Source organism: Poeciliopsis prolifica, unplaced genomic scaffold, assembly GCF_027474105.1.
Source record: "Poeciliopsis prolifica strain line A6 unplaced genomic scaffold, Auburn_PproV2 SCAFFOLD058, whole genome shotgun sequence".
NCBI lineage: Eukaryota > Metazoa > Chordata > Actinopteri > Cyprinodontiformes > Poeciliidae > Poeciliopsis > Poeciliopsis prolifica.
The window spans coordinates 425,045-444,568 of NW_026562433.1; the positions used below are offsets into that span (position 1 = coordinate 425,045).

At 41.7% G+C, this 19,524-nt stretch overlaps 1 protein-coding gene across 6 annotated transcripts in view; it reads left to right on the forward strand.

Moving 5' to 3' along the window:
* clcn3 (chloride channel 3) overlaps nt 1-19,524 on the forward strand; it is a 37,816-nt gene that overhangs the window by 14,293 nt on the left and 3,999 nt on the right. For 2 of the 6 annotated variants that reach the window (XM_055060254.1, XM_055060256.1), the window contains 12 exons: nt 6,590-6,750; nt 7,710-7,809; nt 9,055-9,242; nt 9,629-9,751; nt 10,543-10,749; nt 11,093-11,173; nt 11,259-11,511; nt 12,150-12,442; nt 12,541-12,727; nt 12,882-13,280; nt 14,049-14,265; nt 15,598-15,673. In XM_055060254.1, the coding sequence (XP_054916229.1) occupies nt 6,590-6,750; nt 7,710-7,809; nt 9,055-9,242; nt 9,629-9,751; nt 10,543-10,749; nt 11,093-11,173; nt 11,259-11,511; nt 12,150-12,442; nt 12,541-12,727; nt 12,882-13,280; nt 14,049-14,265; nt 15,598-15,673 (2,285 nt within the window). Of the gene's footprint in view, nt 1-471; nt 758-6,589; nt 6,751-7,709; nt 7,810-9,054; nt 9,243-9,628; nt 9,752-10,542; nt 10,750-11,092; nt 11,174-11,258; nt 11,512-12,149; nt 12,443-12,540; nt 12,728-12,881; nt 13,281-14,048; nt 14,266-15,597; nt 15,674-17,773; nt 17,812-19,524 lie in introns of those variants that run through there. The other 4 variants (XM_055060258.1, XM_055060255.1, XM_055060259.1 and 1 more) reach the window with 4 other exon arrangements.

Consider the following 19,524-nt stretch of genomic DNA (forward strand, 5'->3'; position numbering starts at 1 on the left):
TACAAATAATAAATTATTTAACAAGAAGTAATGTCAAAAATATATATAATTTTATATCAAAAGTAAGATCAAGATATTCTTATGTAATACGGTGAACTAGTTTTTATTATCAATCTGCTTTTTTTCCTTCACCCAGTGGTTTATTTTTTGACTAGCAAAAATTAATTATTATCAATAATAATAATACTTGAATCATTAAATGAGGATAAACTGTCATTTGGCTCAGCGCTCGGAATGAGCCGGTCCAATTTTAAATGCCGTCAGCGTATCTGAGCCCCCCTGTGACCCGACGCCTTGGTCTCTCCCGTTCAGCCTCAGGACTCTCATTCCTCCCATAGTAACCAAAGCAGGCAGGGCTGACCTGCTCTGCGTGATCGGCTTTCTGTGTGTGTGTGTGTGTGTGTGTGTGTGGTGTGATGACATCATCAGCCCTCGCAGTCAGCTGCTGCAGTGGAGAGCGAGATAGAAAGAAAAGGGAGGGGAGGGAAAGACAGGGCCGTGCGTCGCCACACACATTCCTCTCCCCTCTCTATCGCTCACACACACACATGCGCTCTCGGCATCACAGCCCTGCTTGTCTTCCCTTGGTAAACATGGCAGCAGCAGCAGCGAGAGGAGTCCCAGTGAAGCCCAGCTCGGTTTTAGCCTAGCTTCTTTCTGAGTGTCATTATGGAGGAGGAGGACGCGGCGGCCGACCCCTATCTGCCCTACGACGGGGGAGGGGACACCATTCCCCTGCAGGAGATCCCTAGAAGAGGTACGCCACGTCTTCTCCGATTCCCTCGCTTCCTCACGCCTCTACCACAACAGAGGCCGACATCCTCCGCCTTCCTCCCAGGGAATGCGTGGATCCGTACAGGAGGCGGACGCGGGGCAGGTTCAGCAGCCGCAAACGTTAGGGCGTAAAAGCCGAAGGTTGTTTTTATGAATACAGCTCCTGTCAACCTTCAGGACTCTGTTGATCATTGACCAGCTGTGTGTGTGTGCGTGGGTGTGTGTGTGTGCATAAAACGATGAGTTAAAGGAGGAGCTGATTTCGCATCAGAGCTTCAGCCTGTCTGCAGATCTTTATCTTCATAACCAAAAGAAGGACGTGTTGAACCTCAATATGTTGATTTAATGATGGCATATGAAGATATGCAGTACGTAGGGAACACCTGTTGGCTGGTTTCAGTGTGTTACCGCGTGGAACTGGTTCTGCTGGATCAGGTTGTCTGTTTTCTGACTGGTATTGTGACATTTTCAGTCCTAGAGTTTTGTCTCGGTCTTCATACGTGGCCTTTAGGGAGATTTTGTTCTTCTAACGCCTTGTCAGATTATCACAGTGCGCGAGCAAAGACAAAACACACCTAGAGTTAAGAACAAAATAACAAATCTCTGTTTTATTTCTCCATTCACTTAGATAAATTGTTCTTTTCCTTCTGCCCTTGTAGTGAAATCACCAGAGTGCAAATACATAAATTTTCAGCAGTGTTTTTGTCAAACAGAACTGAAGTCATTTCGTCATTTTAGGGTTGTTGGCTGTAAGCTTTTAGCCTTTTCTTGATTTGTGGACAGTACATCATTGGTAAACACCAAATGTAGTTCCTTGAATTCATGCTCAGTAATATTTCTTGATTACAAAAAACCCTCTCAGATCTGTTTCATCCTGTCTCCATGTGGTAAATCCACAGGGAAAGACAGTTAAGGATGGACAGGTCCTAATCAATCAGCCAAAGATCAAAATCACCATCTCCAATCAGAGAGCAGCAGGTCAAATATTCAAAATCTTACTTCTTTTTTGTTCCCAGTCACTAATTGCATCAAACTTGCTGGCTTAAATAATTTATTCTTGTATTGATTTTAAAATTGCTACACTTGCCAGGGATATTTATGTTCTCATAGCGGATAAAATGAGTAATTGTTTTGCAACAATAAGGTCGCGAGAGCTTTTGCTTTCTGATGTGACGCCGTAGAAATGACATGCCATTGTTTAGACCATCAGTTTGGACTGAACCAGCTGGTGAGTTATTTGCACGGATAAATTCTGATTTCTGATAGATTTCAGTTGGTTTCTTGGCCTTTTCTCCACCTTCCTTTCTGCTTGTATTCAGTGCTTTTCCCGTCGTTTCACGTAATTTAATTTCTCAATTGCGTCTTTATAAATATGGTAACTATGAAAAATTGTGGCATATTCGATACTTATTTTACCCAATGTATTTTAGCTGCTACAATCTGATGTGATGGGTTTATCTGGTAATATCCGTCAGTCAGAAAAGCCTGATTTATGAAATATCTGGTTAAAGATAAAGTAGATTTTAGTATCGTTGAGATGGAGACAGAACCTCCAGCGATTGTCCCTCTGTAGAGGCGGCGCCGGTCGGCAGCGGGGGCTCGTCGGGGCTCAGTCGGGTCGTCGGGGTCAGTACATGATCACATGGCGGCTGAGCGGGCTAGCTTTGCTTCAGTCCTGCTGATGCAGAGCGTCTTAACCAGCTGCCTGCAAAACCTCCCTGAGCTGATTTCCTCCACGACGGTGGAGTAAACAAGACGAGGAGCGGCCTCCACAATTTAGCTGCAGAAACATTATAGACGATTATTAGACGTTAGTAATCCAGTTAGCATGCAACATTCATCAAGTCATTTCGACAAATGGCTTTGACAGTCAGCAAACCTCTGTGTTCACTGACGGCGACGAATTAGTCGTTAGGCAGAATCTGCAGCGTCACTCTGCTGCCGCACATGGGGAAGAAACTGAAACCTTATTTCTGTGTGTGTGTGTGTCTTTTGTCCGGATGTTTGCTGGAGCGTAGAAAAGCATATGACATGTGAATGCGGCCCCCTTCAATCTCTGGTTTCCATGTCGTCGCCACTGCTTTCCTCGTTCATTATTATGTTAGTGCAGTGTCATCAGGAGCAGCTCGTCTGATTCATCTGAACACATTGTTGGCGTTCATTTGACTAGAAAAGGTCATTTTTGCTTTAAAATGGTTTTTCAAACCGTAAAACTGTTTTTAGCTCACGGCCATTAAACGACCCAGTTTGTTGTGTCAAATTGTTCTATTAACTCACCAAACTGCTTGTGTTTTTTATTGTTTAGATGGCTGTGAATGGCCATCCTGGTGCAGCAAAAGTGAAGAAAAATAAGGAGTTTTACACAGATATCATTTCAAGATGGCACAGTTACAATCTAATGATACAGAATCCAATGGAAATCAGTTCATCCTTATCTTTTTATTTAGTGATACTCACATACTGCAGGATAGACAGAAATTTGTGAAGATCCAAATGAGTGGACACGAACATGAATTGTTATTGCAGTAGTTTCAATAGGATTGCTGACAAACACTGTAAAATGAGTCCTGTTCAGTGCTATTTATTTTATTGTTTCTCATTGTTTTTACTTTTCAGAAAATGAATAAAACAGGTTGTCCTTTTATTAAAAATTAAAAATTATGGTTGTGAACTAAAATTGTTTAATCCTTATTCATATGTAATTTGTGGAAATCAGTGATACCCATCAGATCACTTTAACAAGTAAAATAACAACATAATGTTATATCAAAAAACTTGTGAATATTCTCCTTATATGCGCAAACACTTATAGACTTCAGGGATACAACACAGATTATAATTTAGTTCTGTTATGAAGTCTGACAGCTAATGTTCATTGTGTTTTGTTCAGATGGATAACTTGAAATTGGAATCGGATCCAGAATAAGGACTCGATGGTGTCTCTCTTTTTTTTTTTTTACTTGTGATATTTTGAGTCACTCCTATAAACACTCTCCTGTACATTGAATCTGATGATTCAAAGGAAATCTGATCATCACTGTGTAGTAGCACTAGCTAATATCTGCTGATGAACTGAGAATATCACACCACTTATTTACAGGTACAGATTCCTAGAGTACAGTCTAAACTCCATATAATTCCACTGTTGTGTCAACAATATGATGCTAATCGTCTCCGCTCTCCTTCCTGAGCCCATTTCAAACTCTGGTGAAGATGTTTGCGTTATTCACAGAGTGGACCTAATTTCACTGTAAAACTACAATGACCAAGTCCTCAGAAATGGTCCCAATTTTTACTCTCACACCTTCCTCAAGAAATATTTAATAAAAAATAACACACAATCCAATTTCATGTTCATATTTTTACAGTCAAAATTCAGAAAATCCTAATTTCACTCTTGGTTTTCTCCTCTGTTTTTTTTAAAACAGAAATGCAGCTTCCATGCATTTTCTTTCCAATAACTGTTAATTTCTGGTCTCCAGATACAAATCAGGAACGATATTGAAGCAGAAGAATTTCCTGCCACTAGTCGAGCATCGTTGGTGGTGTGTCAATATCAGCCTATTACCATGAATCATGCTCCTCTGGTGTTGCTTTATGGCCACTTTTATGACTCTTGTTCAAATCGCTTATGTTTGTTTTTCAGTTTAGTACAGATTGGGGGGAATTAACAGCTATGAACAAACATATCTCTGATGGTAATTACCCTGATAAAACTGCAGGAATGCCTGATAAAAGGAATACCCCTTCTACTTCTTTGCCCTTTCTCACAATACAGCCACAATGACTTATGTTTTTTTCAATGGGGTTTGATGAGATAAAGCAGCACAAAGTGGAGCGAAACTGTGAAGCAAAAAGACAGATACATGGTTTACACACTTGAAAAAAATCAGTCGCCCAACATCTCATCGGAGTTTGCTGCACATCTTGAGATTCTTTTTCTTAAGAAAACGGTTCAAGCTCACTCAGATTTGGATGGAGACCGTCTCTGAACACAGCTGTGCAGCAGATTCTCGATCAGATGTGGGTCTGGACTTCGACTAGGCCACTACACCACACAAATATGCTTTGATCTAAACCTTTCCACTGCAGTTTTTTTTTCTATCAGCTTCTTGTCTTCCGCTTAAGATTTACAAAGTCGACTCATAGTTGTCCTGTTGAAAGATATTCATGTTTGTTCACTTTGAGGTATTCATAGCACAGCTACCTTTATGCTGAGATTAAATTACACACAGCTCAGCTCAGTTTGCTAATTGAGTGATTTCTAAGGGTAATTGATAGCATTGGATTTTATTTTGTTTAAAGATGTTTTATTTGTAAAAAGAAATCATTCATTTTATTCCTACCATTTCAGTTGTGCACTGATTTGTGTTGATCTGTTCTGATAAATTGTAATAAAATGTTGCACAAAAAAGAGACATTAAAACCACAGCAAGGTGCTGCACTTGTGGAAAATCCAACATCCTTGCAGTTATAAAGTCAGATTTTTGCACCAACAAGGAGATTCTCAAAGATCCTCCAACCTCTAGATGTCTCACTCATCTTGCTGTCCAGTGGATTTTAATAAACGGACCAAGGGAGGAGGAAGCATGGCCTTCAGAAATTGGACTGAACATGAAGCATCTCTGCTAAGCCCTCATAAAACAGGAAAGGATCGGTTCATTTCAGATTTATTGGATCTTGCACCTCAAAGATCATGTTATTTTGTGTTTTTTTTTAGTCTTCTGTAAGTCAGGATTTCTGCAAGTTTCACCAACAACTCAGATTTAAGGCTTTTAAAGACAATTACGAATGATATTTAAGACCTGTATCACAACAGAAATGTACAAAAGAAAATCATGCTCTATATATTAGTAGGACCAAGTTTTTTTTTGTACATAATGGACCTAATTTTGTGGGTGAATCAATATCAACCAGCCAACTGTAAGTGTAAATTTACACTTGTACCAGATTGACGCAGAAAGCTTGGTAACTAGTTAGTAAGGGCATGTTAACAGCTAGTTAGCGGTAGCCTCAACCGCCTGGACTCACAGAACGCAGTGAAGATATGTGCGGGTGACTCAAATGTTTGTCAGATAGAAAAATGGCACCAGAAAAATTAAGTACATAGAATATATGAGATCAAATGGTCTCAAGTCAAAATTTAAGATATGATTGACTTAGTTAAAGCCGCCTTACTTTTTCTTTTTTTTTCCCCTCATAAATTTAAGGCCATAATTTTAGATGCACAGATTTAAGACCTTTTAAGAATGGGCGGACATCCTATAAATAGCACTGTTAATCTCAATGTGATTGAGCCGGGATGTGTGTGTGCTTGTTTAGTGCGGCCCGGTTGTGGGTTCTGTTTTTAAAAGTCACGGATCAGAACTTGGACACCCATATTTATGAGAATCGGGCTGATATCGCTGAAAGCAGGAGAAACGAGTTGAATCCCTGCTACATGCTTCACTTTGCCTTTGTTGTCTCCCTTCAGTAAAACGCACAACAATGTCTTTGTGTGGCTCATGAATGCTTGGTGTCTTCAGAACTGGGCGGTCTTACAGTCTCAAATGCCACAAGATGGCTTTTCAGTCAGGATTTGTGAAAGTTGTGTCTGATTCTCTGCTTTGCGAAGATATAAAACCGAAATGATTGAATTCTGTACCGGTGGACGTTTAATGTAGGATTTTTATCATTGACCCATTAAATTGCAATTGTTAAAACTCACTTTTGAATTAAAGTGTTTGTGTTTCCCACTGAATCGAACAGAAACTGTCTTGATGATTAGAACAAACTCTTACTCCCTCTGTTTTGTTTTTGATTTTTTGTTCTGCAGGCTCTAACTACGCCATGTCTAATGGCGGCGGGGCAGCCAGTAGTACCACCCATCTGTTGGACTTTCTGGAGGAACCCATTCCCGGAGTGGGAACGTACGACGACTTCCACACCATCGACTGGGTCCGCGAGAAGTGCAAGGATCGCGAGAGACACAGGAAGGTGAGGACACGGAGAGGAAGGGATAAAAAAAAAAAAAGACCTTTTCATAATGACAAAGAAGATTCAAGAAGATCCAACCAGCTCTGTACAAAGTGAGAAACATGAGAGATGATTTATTTCCACTTTACAAAGCCTACATCAAAATGAAGACATAAAATTGTAGGTTAAAATGTCAAAGTTTTAAACATTGGCAAACTGTTAAAAAAAATGGAAATGCAGCTTTTCTGCAACATCGTAAAAAGTTTCAAATGTATTGCGTAAAGGAGAGTTGAGCTAAGACTGCTCACCTGTCAAAAAGATTTTAAGCTTCTATCCTACTTGCAATAAAAAATAAATACATTTGCAAACGCTACAAAAAAAATCCAAATGATCATAATGACATATTTGTGTGTAGAATAACAAATATGGAAAAAATGTGACGTACTGTATGCCATAATAAAAGTCTCAAATTCTACTAAAACTTGCAACAATAAAATAAAAACCCAAACACATTCACTTCATTGTTTAGATTTTATGTGGGTATTTTTTGTTATCTCTGCTTTCATCCCAGTTTAAATCAACATGTTTTACTCTAAACTCTCTTGAACATGCCGTCTTACCCCTGCCTCTCTGTTTCAACATCTTGCTCAAATATTGACTCATTGTCTTGCCAATCTTTCCACGCATATTTCAGTGCAGGACGTTTAGATGCTGATAAGACTTTAAATGATATTTGCATACCAAGTTTTTATGACCCGGTCGTGCCAGGAGTACAGGAAGTGCTGTAGTAAAACGCTTCATTAAATCAACAGCGGAAATCAGGCCAGAAAACCTGCAGCAGATTACAGAGCTGCTTCTAACCGGAGTCGTTTCCCAACCTTTCACCTACTTTCATATTAATCTGTGTTTTTTTTTTTTTTTTTTCTTCAGCTGTTTATGCCTTTTATTTAGTTTCGATTTGCCTCATTGTGTCTGCACAGATCAACAGTAAGAAGAAAGAGTCGGCATGGGAGTTCACCAAGAGCCTGTACGACGCCTGGTCCGGGTGGCTGGTGGTGACGCTCACCGGCTTGGCATCAGGTAACAAACTCGGCGAACGAAGAATCGGTCGGCCCGTATCTCCTGTGCTGGTGACTCTCACATGCTCTGCCTGAAGCACCCTCTGCTGCCCCCCTTGTCTTCTGATCTCACTTCTCACCAGCGCATCGTTCTGCAGAGCATCGCCAGACATAGTCCAGTCGTCATGGCCGTAATAATGCAGCCACTTATTGTTTGCAAACAATTGAATGGGGCAACCTTGCAGCCGGTCTTTGCTTTCGAAAACAATCTAGCTGCTGAAAAATAACAATGTGTTGGCTTTATTTGTGTGTTTTGTTTTTTTTTTCCATTTGGTGTTGGATAGCGTTTCATATAATCCCTTTCAAAAATATGACTTGCATTTTGTCACAGCAGGTTGTTTATTCCTCAAGATTGAATTTTAAAGACTGTAGAATGACGTCATTTTAAAGTGGAAAGTAAATGATACATGGTTTTAAAACAAATGTTTGGCAAATAAAAATCAGAAAATGTGGCGTTCATCTGCATTCACCCCTCCAAGTCAATAATTTTTCATAATGGTATGTCAACGAGCTTTGCACATCTAGAAACCGAGATTTCTGCTTCTTTTCTTTTTAAAACTCGTGTTTCTTGTTTTTATGATGACTTTTGTTGTTCTCTTCACATAACGCCTGGATTCATGAGATTACTCCTTTATTTACATGATTTCAGAAGGAAATTGGCTGAATTGATTGTATTGAAACGAGTAAATGGGGTTAAACATAAACGTTTTGAGAGTTATTTTCATAAGGATTTTTGAAAATCATGTGTCGTTTTCTTTTCGTTGTATATTTACGCTGTGCTTTCTGTTGGCAAATCACCAAAAGTCCCAATGAAACTGAATTGAAGTTTGCCTGCGATGTGACAAATATGGAACATTATTCAGTAGTTTGCGTACAAACACTGCATCCGCTGGTCAAGTGTCTTTATTTCTTAAAGGATTAGTGGTAGTGTTCATCATACTTGAGGCTTTTCCAGTTAAAACTATGAAGCAGTTTCAGAAAATCACTGAATCTGATGCAACATCATGTTAAACCAAAGACAGTCCGCTGTAAACGTCAGGAGGATTTTGAGTCGCCGATTGTTTTTGTAGCCGGATTAAAAACAGTCAAGCTAACTTTCACATCATTCCTCTTTTTATTTTTTTCCCCCCTTGTCCCGCTTTCTGTCTCCTCCCTGTCTCTGTCTTCTCTCCCTACTTCCTCCTTCCTGTTTCTGTCCTTCCGCCAGGTGCTTTGGCTGGCCTGATTGACATTGCTGCTGATTGGATGAATGACCTGAAGGAAGGTGTTTGTCTGAGCGCCATGTGGTTCAACCACGAGCAGTGCTGCTGGACGTCCAACGAGACCACCTTCGCTGAGAGGGACAAATGTCCTCAGTGGAAGAGCTGGGCCGAGCTAATATTGGGACAGGCCCAGGTAGACTGATAGACCAGTGTTCTTTTATACCTAAAATGTATAATTTATGTGTCTTAAAGGGCAGACATCGTTTAAATAGCATTCCAGTTTTACAAGTAGTGAATGGAAGCAGCTGAAAGTCTCGCCATAAGCAGTACATGTTTGCTTAGTTCAACTTTGCTATAATAACAAACCTTTCAAAATGTGAAGATTCAGTCATTACAGTGGAGTTTTGAAATTAATTACCGACTTTAGGTTTTTGGGATCTTGAACTTTTAAAAAGCTTCTCACGTTAACATCGACTACCAGACGGTTCTTGATTTGAACCCAGCAGTGGAGATTATTTTTCTTTATAATTGTGTGTATACGGTGAAAGAGTTTTCAGGTCGTGACCCCTCTCTCTGCAGGGCCCTGGCTCTTACATTATGAACTACTTCATGTACATCTACTGGGCTCTGTCCTTCGCCTTCCTGGCCGTCTGTCTGGTCAAGGTTTTTGCTCCGTATGCCTGCGGCTCAGGGATCCCAGAGGTGAGGGGAACAGTGTGAATCTCTTTACGAAAACAGTTCAGACTTTCCCCTGCTGTGTTTCCCACACTTACCTATTTATTTCTTTTTGTATGAGCACATCTCTTAGTGTTTCCTACATTGGGTTATTTTGTGCATGTGCTAATTCAGGGTCCTTAAAAAGTCATAAATTTGTGTGTCTAAAATAAGGCCTTAAAGCAATTTTTTGAAAAGTGAGTTCGCCTTAAATATGTGAATCTTAAGTTTGTCGTTGCAGGACCTTTCACTAGGTTTAGTTTTTTTTTTTTTTTCTTGAGGGATTTTTCTGTCAGGAAAAGTTTGAGTCTCACAAACTTCTGTTCTGTTACTTGAGGTATTTGTGGCTGTTGGTAACAAGCTTTTAGTTTAGCCTTGCAGGCTAGCTAGCTTTTTGTCGCATGTCATGGGTGAAAATTTATCGCCAGGTGGCTGGATGACATTTGTTTTTGCCAAACTTGGGATCAAAGCTTTAGAGAGCTGTATGGAGTGTGAGAAGCACAGAGCATCAAGTCCATCTATTCCTTATATTTAGTGTCTTATGGGGTCTTAAATCTCATTGAAGACACTATTAAAACAGGTCTTAAATTTGACTTGCTGAAACCTGCAGAAAACCCTGAAATAACACAATTTTCTTTTACTAGTTCATGTTTGTTTTTCTTTTAAATTTGTATTTTAATGAAGTTTACTACAGTAGTATCAGAGAAATGCTAAACCAAAGTGTTTAGCCTGGTAAAGATCAGCTTCACCTCTCCCACTCTGCTCTTCTCTGCACACAGATCAAGACAATCCTGAGTGGCTTCATCATCCGGGGCTACTTGGGTAAGTGGACCCTGATGATTAAGACCATCACTCTGGTGCTGGCGGTGGCGTCGGGGCTCAGTCTGGGGAAGGAGGGCCCCCTGGTCCACGTGGCCTGCTGCTGCGGGAACATCTTCTCCTACCTCTTCCCAAAGTACAGCAAGAACGAGGCCAAGAAGCGAGAGGTGAGGGCGCAGGCATTTGGTGTTGGGTTTTAAGTCAAGTTTATTTCGATCACACATTTCAGCAACAAGCTCAAAATGCTTTGCAACATAAACATTATTAATCCAGCAACCAATTATGATACAAGCAACAAAGCATAAGATTTTGTCGGTCAAATGCCACCAGCAAGCAAACATACATCAAATATGTTCAGCATGTTTCATTTACTGCTAATCAAAGGCGACTCCAAAATGGTGGGGTCTTAGCTTTGGTTTAAAGGAGCTCAGTGTTTCAGCATCTTTGCAGTTTTCTGGTAGTTTGTTCCAGATTTGTGGTGCAAAGAAACCTAGAGTTTAACTCTCTCAGGTTCTGTCAGCCGCATCGGCTGCTGGGGTCTCTGTAGCTTTTGGAGCACCGATTGGAGGAGTTCTGTTCAGCTTGGAAGAGGTAGGTTCGCTCTTTAGTGTCATTTTTCTACTTTTGAATCACACCATCAAACTTGAACCCACCAAACTGGGCTCTCTTCCTGCAGGTGAGCTACTACTTCCCTCTGAAGACGCTGTGGCGCTCCTTCTTTGCCGCTCTGGTGGCGGCCTTCGTGCTGCGCTCCATCAACCCCTTCGGAAACAGCCGCCTGGTGCTGTTCTACGTGGAGTACCACACTCCCTGGTACCTCTTTGAGCTCATCCCCTTCATCCTTCTTGGGGTGTTCGGAGGACTCTGGGGCGCCTTCTTTATCCGAGCCAACATCGCCTGGTGCCGGAGACGCAAGTCCACACGCTTTGGTAAGCATACCTGGATTCTGGATACAAACACCGGTGTTTACATGGCGTCTGTGCATCCTTCAATAGTCTTAAGGCCGTTTTTTTTTTTAATTAAGGCCTTAAAATGCCCTAAAGTTGTTAAAGAAAATGTAAGTTGGCCCTAAATATATTAATCAGGGGTCTTGCGTTTTGTCATAGGACTATTTAATCTATTCTATGTAGGTTTTTTTCACGTTGGACTTTTCTATCAGATAAAAGTTGGAGTCAGCGTCTTTGCTCAATGTGTTCCGTGACTCAAAGCAGTTAAGGCTACTGCTAACAAGCTACTAATGCTTGGTGGCTAGCAAGAAAATAAAAAAGCAAACCATTAGTGGCTAGCATATGGCACTTCCATTATGTGAGAAGAACAAAGATGCTGCCACAACAGGCAGCTTGAAATTTCATCGTTTTACCTGCATTTCTTTCGTACTTCTCTGTTGAGTTATAGATTTTACATTTTATTCATAGGGATCTTAATATTTCTTAAATTTGAGTCAAAGCATGCATAAACTCTGGTTTTTATTCATGGGTTTTTCTCTAAACCCAGAAGGTTTAGGTCGCACTTCAGGCTATGTGAAGCGTTTTTATATATTTTCTCTAACGCTGTTGTCTTTCTTTAGGGAAGTACCCGGTGTTGGAGGTGATCCTGGTGGCTGCCATAACAGCGGTGGTTGCTTTCCCTAACCCTTACACCCGTCAGAACACCAGTGAGCTGATCAAGGAGCTGTTCACCGACTGCGGCCCGCTGGAATCCTCCCAGCTGTGCCAGTACCGCAGCCAGATGAACGGCAGCACCGCTTACACAGACAACCCCAACCAGCCGGCGGAGCCAGGCGTCTACTCAGCCATGTGGCAGCTCTGCCTGGCGCTCATCTTTAAAATCATCATGACTATATTCACATTTGGACTGAAGGTGATCCGCTTGCAGGATGTTTTCCCTGAAGGAAGTCGATGTTTTTCCCGCCTTATCTGTAACGTCACCTGAACCCCTCACTGCGTCTCGTCCTTTAGGTACCGTCAGGCTTGTTCATCCCCAGCATGGCAATTGGAGCAATCGCAGGGCGAATTGTCGGCATCGCCATGGAGCAGCTGGCGTATTACCACCACGACTGGTTCCTGTTCAAAGAGTGGTGCGAGGTCGGAGCCGACTGCATCACTCCGGGCCTCTACGCCATGGTGGGGGCCGCAGCGTGTTTGGGTGGGTAACCCAAGAGTGACTCTGACTTTTACGTCATTGATATGCATCATAATTTTGCGCCAGAAGAAGCCGTACCAGACGTAAACAAAGGCTGAAAAAAATATAAATTATGAAATTATCTTCTTGTGTTTTAAATGTGTCCTCTGTCCCCTAGGTGGCGTGACCCGTATGACTGTCTCGCTGGTGGTCATTGTCTTCGAACTGACCGGCGGCCTGGAATACATCGTCCCCCTCATGGCTGCCGTCATGACCAGCAAATGGGTGGGCGACGCTTTCGGCCGCGAGGGAATCTACGAGGCTCATATCCGTCTGAACGGATACCCCTTCCTGGACGCCAAGGAGGAGTTCACGCACACCACGCTGGCCAGAGACGTGATGAGGCCCCGGAGCAGCGACCCGCCGCTGGCGGTGCTGACGCAGGACGACCTGACGGTCGAGGAGCTGCAGAGCGTCATCAACGAGACCAGTTATAATGGTTTCCCAGTGATCGTGTCCAAGGAGTCGCAGAGACTGGTGGGCTTCGCTCTGCGCAGGGACATCACTATTGCTATAGGTAAAACTGCAAAGGAAGATCATAAGTTAAAGAAAATATTAAAATAACAGTGCAGCCTTAAAAAGGCTTAAATTGATGTATATAAATTAACGCATCAAAATGTCCTAAATTCTTTTTTTTTTTTTTTTTTTTCAAATGTAAGTTGGTCTTAAACACCTCACATCCAGGTCTTGAATTTAAGGAATTTGTTTTTGTCTTGAGACTTTTCTGTCAGACATCTTCATGACATTCTGTTGCTGCTGCTGCTAACCAGCTGCTAATATAATCAGACTAGCTAGCCAGCTTGGATCTGTTATGGTTCAAGTCCAAATTTATTGTGGTCTTTGCCATTATCTCACTTGATGACCCAGACGTTGTTATATGGATTTTCTCCAAGAAACAAACGAAAGCTTGGCACAGAAATTGCTTGCTGCTGCTGATTGATCTGAAAGCAGCTTTTGGTGCGACAAAAACTCTGAAGTTGGAGGATTAGTGGATCTTAAACACAGCGGGTAAAGCACCAGACTTGCCTATTGAAGTTTTTTTTTTTAAAACAAAGTTGAAAAACAATTTGTTGTTACCTTTGAGGGAAAAACACTGAGAATATATATAAATAAGTACTGCAATATGAGAGTTTCTTTTATACTTTTCTGTTGTGGTCGCGGTCTTTAGATTTCATTCAAAGCGGTCTTTAAAAGTAAAATTTGACTAGATGAAAACCTGCAGGAACCCTGAAATTGGGACAAAGCATGAAGCTCTAAATGTATTTTCTTTCCCCCATCCCAACAGAAAACGCTCGCCGCAAGCAGGAGGGCATCATGTTGAACTCGAGGGTGTACTTCACCCAGCATGCACCCACCCTGCCAGCCGACAGCCCCCGGCCCCTCAAGCTGCGCTCCATCCTGGACATGAGCCCCTTCACCGTCACCGACCACACCCCGATGGAGATCGTGGTGGACATTTTCAGAAAGCTGGGGCTCAGGCAGTGTCTGGTCACTCACAACGGGTAAGTAGGACACAGCTGGCGCAGAGGGAGGCGGTGTCTCCCTACCCCACGCTGCCTCCCACTTCCTGGAGGATTGCTTAACCAGTCCGGGTTTAGCACATGTACACACTGCCTGGTGCTGCATGGCCTCTCAGGTTCTGCATGGCTCGGCCAAACTGCTGTGCTGTAGGCACCTTAACCCCCTCACTGAGCGGTAACAGGCAGAATCCTGGAGCTGCTGACTAAAAACTAACTACACAAACACAACAGGTGACGTTTTGGGACAAAAGAGCTGGCGAAACTTGTTGCTGCGCGACACGAATAAAACAAAACAACGTGGTCGAGATGTAAGAATGTTCTGGCTGTTCTTTCAACAACTGGAACCACCAGCGTTTTACTGATTATCGTCCACACTTTTAAGGAGTTGGTTTTTCACAGCGCCCTCTGCTGGTGGGAAGGAGAAGTTGTGCATGATTATAGTTAATTTGAGCTCTCAGGAACAGAGCAGCAGTGGTTTCTTTTTGTTCATATTTGTTTTATCATTTTTTTTTCAGTTTTCAATCATAAGTTGGTGATATTTTGTACTTTTATTGTCAATAAATCTTTAGAAAAAGACCAAAACAATTCTTACAATGACAAAGTATTCATATTCCTTTGTGAAATTGTTCAAACGATTTTAATTCGATAAATCAAAACAAAGTAGTGCATAGTTATGTGGGAGTTAATATGTAGATTTTATGTTTTAGGAATAAAATTGTAAAAAAAATTATGAAATGCATTTTTGCTGAGCCTTATCACGCTATTCATTTGAGGTAGATAAAAGAAGCAAAACTAAATTGTGTGTAAACAGATATGAATTTTCTCAAATTACAAGGAGGCCTTTGGTTTATTTATTTAATCTTTGAAAGAGGAAAAGATCAAAATAAATCAAGATAGCTCAAAAGAAAACAGCATACTGGCAGTTTTACAGCAGGCTTCTGTTGTGAACTGGTGCAATAAACAGTAGAAATAAGCCTTATTTTCCATTCATCGGTTTACGTCAGTCTGCTGATTTTGGTCTTCTTGTTCGTTTTATTGACAGAAAAGTCTAAAATATCACCGCAATTCATCATGACTTCTCAATACTTCATTGTCACAAATGACAAGTCACTCTTTTGTGGTTCGTTGTTTAAATTCAGTTGTGTAATTTTCAGTTTGCATTTTACTTTAGCCTCATTTTGTTTCTGTTATTTATTTATTGTGTATGATTTGTGCTGCTGCTGTTTGTTCTCTTTGTGTCTCTGCTGTGTTTTTTTTTTTTGTCTGTTTGTTGTTGTTGTGGGCAGTGTACCGAGTAACAGGTGTGTGTTTCAGGAATGTGTTGGGCATCATCACAAAGAAGAATATATTAGAGCATCTGGAGGAGCTCAAGCAGCAGACGCAGCCCCTGGTGACTAGCCCCGCCCCTTAAATCCCCCTTCTCCCACACTGTCACACCTGTCTCTTGGGCCACGACTGTTAGAAGGGGATGCATGGAAAGTGCTGTGGAAAACTGCTGACAGTTCCCGACTTAACATTTAGACTCCTCTCTGTTTCCTCTTGATTTCTCACACTCTGTTGTTGGTGGTTTGGTTTGTTGTGGATTTCAAACTCATGAAGAAACATCTCCCGGCAGCGGGCCTCCGGCTGCCGTCTTCATCGCTTGTAGCCGTTGCAGTTTTTGGAGCCCATCACTCGTCAAAGCCACTGTGGAGTTTTGTTGGTCCTGTAATGGCGGACCTGAGTGGGAACTGTCACACAGGAGCCCCTTTCAGACATGATCTTTGTAGCTTCCTGCCGGTGTGCCGCCAGTCATCCTCCTCTGATGTTTGTTCGAGCCACGCTGCTTCGCTTGTCCGAAATAAAACAAACTTTTATGGCTGCAAGTGACTATTTTAGGAATTGATTATTCTGGGCATTATTTTTGTGATTTATTGATTAATCGTGCTAGAAAAATTAGCGCATTCGACAGATTTTTCTTTAAACTATTTCAGCTTGTTTTGTACAATATTAGAAATATGTAAAATAAAATAATAATAAAAAAAGGAATGTTATGTTTTAAGTAAAAAAAATAAACATTTTGTTAAAATAGAAAAAGCATGGGATTTCGTTTGTGAATGCTTAATAATTTGAGGAAAAAGATGCATCTCCAGATAAAAAATATTTCCAACATTTTAACTTAATTTCTTATAAAATGGAAAAACTGCAATGACTTAATTGGGTCACCAGGATACAGATAAAGATTTGCGCACATTTGTAATGGAAGCGCAGCTACTGTCTTCAGTATACTCCTTGTTTTACAGTGTTCTCTTAACAGTGCTAGCCTCAGGTTAGCATGTTTTCTCTGTGTTCATACGACTTGTTGATCGTTTATCTTGCATCATATTTCTGTGTCGTTTCAGTCGGTTGTATGAGGGGAAAGCTCTTTCGGTCCGCCTCATAAGCTCATCAGTGCTTTGATCGTTTTAAAACTTGACGGCTGCTGTTTCAGCTGCTCTCAGCGTCATGTTGTAGCCAATCAGTCTCTCTCTTTCACTTGGGACGCGAGTGTAAAAGACAATAAGCGTAGTGGAAAAATTCAGACTTTTTACGTGTTCAGTACATAATATAGTTTTGAGAGCTGTGTGCAACTAATTACACCTTCATTTTACAATATTTTAATCATACTTGATATGCAATCATGAGCTTAGTTTTGACCAAGAGACAACAAATGTAGGTCTTGAATACCTTGCTCTGCTGAAATCAGAGGCGTAGAACCTTAATATTGAACTTTTTTAAGATATTCAAGCTCTTAAATGAAGGCACTACCACAGAGGTTTGCATGTCTGAAAGGGGTTCTGTAGAGTCCCGTAGTGCAGCTCATCCCATTACACTGCATTTGCACCAGCTGTAGTTCTGCTTAGTGCTCTCTCAACCGCTTCACGCTAGCACCTCAACGAATCGTTCATCACTCTGCATTTTCACAGATATTCAGTCATTTTGTCCAAATTTATTCACACTTAAACTGAAGTGGATTTTTGTTTGGCAAACTGGTTTTATCAAACATGCGACAAAAACCCGTAAACACGGGGGAACGTGTTGTTCCTGTAGAAAAAGGACACGTTAATGAAGAATGAGTTCAAAATAACGCATCTCTTGCAATCGATGGCAGGTGTTTGATTTAATCCTGCTTTGCTGCTCACTTGCTTCTTGAAGCCAAAACAAAACCATCAGCAAAATAAACATTCACCTTCGATTTAAAAGTCAAAAACTGTCTGTGGGTGTGGATATTTTTGGGCTAAATTCCCGAAACCATTTAGGCGCCTTTAGGATTTCTGACCAATCAGAGACGACCCTCACCTGTGTGTTTGCAGTCTCGATGCCTGTTGTGTGTCTCACATCTTCTCATCTTCAGTAGTCACTCATTTCATTCTCAGGCTCACTCACCGAACGATTTCTCTCTCCATTAACGGCTTCTTTTTTTTCCCCTCTTTTTTTGTTTTTCTGTTATTTATGGTGTTGACTCCGCCAGAGTGACGGCATCTGACGCGCGGCCCAAAGGACGACTTGGCGAGTAGCCAGCCGCCCTGGGAAAGCAGACCACCGTTATTTAACTTGTCACTTTAAGTTGGAGGGTGGTTTTATAATTCCAGGAGGAAATCAACCTGTAGAGATGTGATTCACACCCGCATTCCCCTCAGCTCGTAGTGCGTGTGGTGGAGTGGTGCCGGTAGCTGTAGCTTAGCTAGTCTGTGTGTGGTGACAAACATGCGATTAAAAACCGCTCCCATGCTTCAACCTGCCAGTGTTTCCGTTGGCCAGCAGAGTCCTGCCGTTTTTCCACAGATTTATAAAGTCAGAGCCCAAAAGTAAAGCATAAGGTGTCCAATCTGTGCACTTAAAACTAGAGATGCACCGTGGCTAATGTCCGATTTTTATGCACTGCAAGCTTGTGAATAGTCAAATAAACTTTTAGGGAAAAAAATAATACAGGAAGATTTACAACCTGCATCCAGCTTCCCTCCAATAAGAGGTTGTTCATTATATGCATTCGGACACGCTGTTGAAAAGAAATTGACTGTTTTAAAACAAAATTATTACAGTTAACATTAAAAGGTGACATCAGCATATTCTTTTACCAATTAGCATAACAAAGAATGTGTTCCTTTGCGAATAGACTTTTTTCCTTAACCAGAGGATTAAGGAAAAAAGGAAAACTGGAGTGAACGCTGTGGAATCAGTAATTATCTATATCAACTGATACGAGATGCTTACGATACGTTTTTCAGCCATATCGTCCAGCCATAGCTGATCCTAAAATAGCTGCCTGTGAGCCTTTAACAACAGCTTCCACACTGAAGAGTGTGGAACGGCGCGTTAACTAATCGGGAAAAGGACAGATCTTTGAGTTTAACCAGTCAAGGCCGATCCGGTCGCCAGCTGAGTTCTTGGTGCATCTCTCGTTGAAATTGTGGCCCACTGGATTCACATGAATAACAAACCAGTTGACTTTTCTTCGTTGGACTTAAATACCACGACATGCTTGATGACGCCCGAACTGTTGGGTTTATTGGCAGCCCTTGCTGCGGACGTGGCTCAGAGTCTTCCTCGCGTTAGATACAGAACATTTCAACTTGATAAGAAAACATCAGGTCATTTCAACCACGGCTGGACGCTGCTGGTGTTAGTGGGAACACTGTGTTCACCTCCCTTCACCTCACCTGGTGCTCTCTGATCATGACAGCAGCACTCGGTCCGATCCGTGTCAGGTGTTCAGCCAGTGTCTCTCTCTCTCTCTCGCTCTCTCTGTCCGTAGCACCCACACCAACCACAGGTCGTCCTTCCTCCTGTCACTCAGACCTGGGGTCACATTTTCACTTCTCCTCACTGCCAATAAGCTCTACTTCCCTTCTAGGGTTTCAGACAAACTGTCCTATGTAGCGTCGGCTCTGCAGCTGGCTTCCTCTTCGCCTGACCTCAAGTCAGAGCACACTCTGTGATCATTTCTGATGTTCAAGCTCATGAACATCAATCAGCTCAGCTGGGGCGCTCCAGTCAGCAGGAAATGTCTTCACTGCTAACGTAGCGAATCGTTGCGTAGTAAACGTTTCAGCAGTTCCGATAGGAGGTGGAGGAGGAGGAGGAAGGCAGTCGTGTTGCAGGAGTCTGAATTGGTTACACATCTGCTAAAAGCATTAATGAGTCACTCTAAAGCGATTGTTCCAGTTTATCATAACTTTTAGTTTCACTCCTCAACGGTCCTGTTGAAAATATCACCAATGG